The 4,438-nt window shown below is 25.1% G+C and overlaps 1 protein-coding gene across 1 annotated transcript; it reads right to left on the reverse strand.

The window, feature by feature from the left end:
• Positions 1–39: 39 nt before the first annotated feature.
• Positions 40–432, reverse strand: VNE69_09109 (uncharacterized protein; the record flags this gene model as incomplete). The annotated part of the gene is made up of 1 exon (XM_065474627.1): positions 40–432. One exon carries the CDS (start codon positions 430–432, stop codon positions 40–42), a length of 393 nt encoding a protein of 130 aa, XP_065330699.1.
• Positions 433–4,438: the final 4,006 nt, after the last annotated feature.

The raw sequence follows: 4,438 nt of genomic DNA on the forward strand, positions 1-4,438 counted from the left end.
TTTATCAAAAAAAGAGAAGTAAATATTAGACAAGTTGATTTATTTGTAGTTAATCATTCCACAACTTAGATTTTTCATGAACCACGCCTTCCACGAATTTTGTCTCTTTTTTTCTTCTTGTGCTCTATTGTTTTCGTAATTTATTTTATCTTGAATAAAACTTTTGACTTTGGACTGCTTTATTCCCTCCCACCAAAAAATATGCTTGACAACCTCACCATTATTTTTATATCTTATAATATCGACAAATGGATCAGCCAGCCAACCAGTTAGCTGATTAATTTCTGCCTGTGAATCCCCCGATACTTCCACTATGGCATCAGTGGGTTTGGTTACGGTGTCCTCATACATTGGGCCTAACATATTTTCTTTTCTTTTGGCATGTTTTAATATATCAAAGATATATGAGAGTCTTCTAGGTTTGAATAACATTGGGGTGTTGATAATTTTTAAAATAAATATTTTTTTTGTTTATATATATTAATTTACAAATAAACTGTTTTAATTTATTTTTAGAAGGGGCTTTTTTAAAAAAAAGCAGAAAAAGAGCAATATATTGAGACAGAAGACTGAAATTTACATCAAAAATTAATTTTTTTTTTGTTTACATGATTTGCAAAAGTTTTATTACAATAAAGTAATCAATTTTATTACATATATTTTTTTTCATTAATCTTTTAATAATTAACAATTTTTATGTTGTCTATAATTGTTTGTTTTTATAATGCCTATTGAATATTTCTAGTATTTTATTGTGTCTTATAATATTATATGATAACTATGATACAGTCACGATTTGCAAAAAATAATAATTTTTTACATTTTAATGTCTTTTAAATTTTTAGTTTTAATTACATAAAAAAAGATCAACCGTCAAAAATACAATCTAGAATATACGTAAGTAATTTACATTATCATTGATTCTTATATCATGGTACAACGTCGTTTATTATATTTAAAAAGATCAATATATTTTGCTTTTTCTAAGTTTTATGGTAAAAAATGTGGTATAAATGTTGAACATGCGTAGTCTTTAAACGCGCAAAATTTTTACATAAATTTTGTCCAAAACCTTGAAACAAATAGGTCTATTTTGTCAATATTGTTTATTAAAGATGTATAATTATAAGGATAAAAGTACAACCAAAATATTTTTTAATAGATGTAATTTTATACATTTATCACAAAAAGTGAGCCTTTTTTGTTATATTATTTATAAAAAACTCCACTACTATCATGTTAAATTGTGATTTATCAAATACATAAAATATTTAATATGTAATAAAATTGAAAATGTACAAGCTATAGGATAAAGTTTTAAAATAATCATTTTTCTATGGCTTATAATTGTGGCTAAAAGCGATTATGTATTTTTTAGTAATAAAAAAATTTTATATTGTTGTTTAAGAAATTTTAGGAAAATAATTTAATCTTAATAAAAAATTTACGAATTTTCTCAATTTTTTCCTGTTTCTAACAAAAAGTTTATTGTTTTATTGTAAATTATTGAATCGAAAACTCGAAAGAAAACAAAATAATGTTATTTTTTAAGACTTATTTTTAAAAATTTTTAAAAGAGATCATGTAAATTTTTATTTAGAAAGTATAAATGACAAAGATATAAATGATATTAGAGTTCGATCAACGTCCTACTGTCTTTTTTTAAAAATTTAATCAAATTACGCTATGATTTTTTGAAGATTATATACATTATTTTAATTGTCACGTTTTGAAGAGACCTTAACAATTCAATATAATCAAAAATGATTTTTAGAATTAACAACAACTGAAACCATGAATTTTTAAGAAGGTCATTGAATTAATCTTCTAACAATGCTCAAAATCTTGCAAAGAAATCAATGAAACGAAGAATTGTGTGGGAGTTTTTAAGTTATAATTATTCTATTAACTTTAGTATAAGACAAAGAATACTTGCGTCTAAATGTTTGTATCTAATGTTTCTATTTTATATTTTATGTGCTAGATACATTGACTTTTTCGTGTTGTATTTTTTTTAATATTCTATAATTAATTTGTTTTTTGAAATATCAAGTTCAATCACAAAAAAAATTACTCAATAGGTTATTTTAATTAGACGTGCATTCAAGAGGCACAAAACATTTCAAGTATTATATATAACAAAACCGAGCATTAATCAACCTCAAGATAACCGTTCATTCATACTTTTTTCAAAAAACAAACTAAAATTATTACTTTAGCCAAATAGTTTTTTTAGTTTATAATGAACTATCATAAAAAGTATATGGATAAATCTAAATTATTATATGTTTTGGCGAAAATTAAAATCTGGTATATTACAGATATTAGTTATAATTTTTAGTTAGAGCTTTTGTTTCTTGTAGGCAATTCCACGGCCTTCAAAATTATAATACACCCAATCATATACTATAATTGTCAATTTTGATCGAAAAAAGCTGATAATCGCATATACTCTGTAGTTTACACAAGAAAAACATTAGTTGATGATTGTAAAGATGTCAACAATTTCATTTAAAAAATGCTATTTAATAAAAACATACCTCTAATTTTAACGACGAACGGGGTGGTTTAATTATAAAATTCGTCTATAAAGATAAAAAGATATTTTTGAAAACATCTTTACTTTTTTAACATTTATATAATAGAATTTATATTTACTTGAAAAAAAAACCTAAAAAGTCTATTATATAAGAACCTTATGGTTTTATTGAATGTTTCGAGTTTTTTTTCACACGCTTTTTATATTTTAAAATTATAATGATCTTTGCTTTTATTGTACGCATAAGCCGTCTTTTGACGTTTTTAAAGTGTATTATATCTATTTAACGCGATAATAAGATAAAATATAAGTATCAAATAATGGTCTTTCCAGTATCATTAAAATGTTACAAAAGCACTCATGCATTTTTTATAAGCTAATTCTAATTTTCATTGCTTTATTTAGAATATTCGATGTAAACTGAATATGATTTCCTGAAAACTTTGAACCTTACTTTATTATTTTTTGTTTTTGAGAATCCCTAATGTAGATCATTTTTACAATTTACAATATCTTGATTTGAATATTTGATTATATAAACGCATTGGCTAGTTTTTAATTGATTTTTTTAGCTTTTCAACTAACATTTGTTCTTTTTCAAATATCAACTACAAATATTAAGTATAAATTAAAAAGCATAAGATTTTTACACGTGGTGAAATTTTCAATATTACAATAAAAATTGTCAAAAAGAATATAACATTTTAATATAAATTTTTCTTTGTGATGTAAGCGCAAACAATAAATTTAATTACTTATGTCACATTCAAGACATATAAGTGATTTCAACGGGCAATTCTAATTCGTGTTTTAACCTTTTATCTTTGTGTGGAGATATAATTGCTTTATCATAAAGCAAAATGGCGATGGCGAAGCCGAGGATTTACACAGTTATAAAAATTTCATGAATAATAGCCATAGAACGACCCTCAAATTAAATAATTATATTAATACTAAAACAGTATCTTATATGAATTTATGGCGAGGCGCCGCATGACACCAAAAAGGTAAAAAAATTAGAAATAAAAATGGCACAAATACATTTTAAAAAATATGTTGGAATGAAAACATGGTGTGTATTATAATAAAATTTTTAAAGAACGACATCATTAATGACTCAAACAAGGTATTGCCGAATTTGAGATGCGTTACACTCCCTTCACTATCCTTTTTGAAGCCTTGTGGTTTAGACTTGCCAAGCCCACCCTTTTCCATTATCTACAAAATCTTAAAATGAATTGACCCGCATTTGCAACCGTTCCCTTTTCTTTCATTTTAAAATATGTTTTCCTTTAACCGATAACAAATAATATCAAACTCTATCTCTGTCCATAATGGCAATCTTATTATCAGAATTCGCTTTTTTGATCATCTTCTATTCGCGTCTCTAAACTTTCAATCTCTTACCGCCTGTTCTTAACACTCTTCCTTATCTTTTGTAAAACACATTTCTTCTTGTATTTCTATCTTATTCGGACTAATCCTGTTAAGAGATCTATTAAAGCACAACATTAGGCCCCATGATATGATTGCATATGAGGAGTGAATACTTTAGGTACACATTTTGCCCAATCAAATTTCTAAAATATGAAGATATTCCTTACTTTTATGACCATAATATATTAAGACTCTCAACAAACACGATATTTGTGGTTTAAAAGAGGAGCCATCTTTTGAAGTGGAATTTTCCCGTCTTCTAAAATCCCTTACGACATTATTTTAAACTATTTAACATTAGCAGATAAAATGGCCCTTGAAATGCCAAATTTCCTGATTAAATATTAATCTACCAAATAAATAACCATTCTAATCTTTTGTGTAAACTATCCCAATTCTGCAATTTTTAAAAAAATGGTCAAGCATTGTCAGTAAAATTTTATATCCTTGCTCGCTTTTTCT

Source organism: Vairimorpha necatrix, chromosome 9, assembly GCF_036630325.1.
Source record: "Vairimorpha necatrix chromosome 9, complete sequence".
Classification (NCBI taxonomy): domain Eukaryota; kingdom Fungi; phylum Microsporidia; family Nosematidae; genus Vairimorpha; species Vairimorpha necatrix.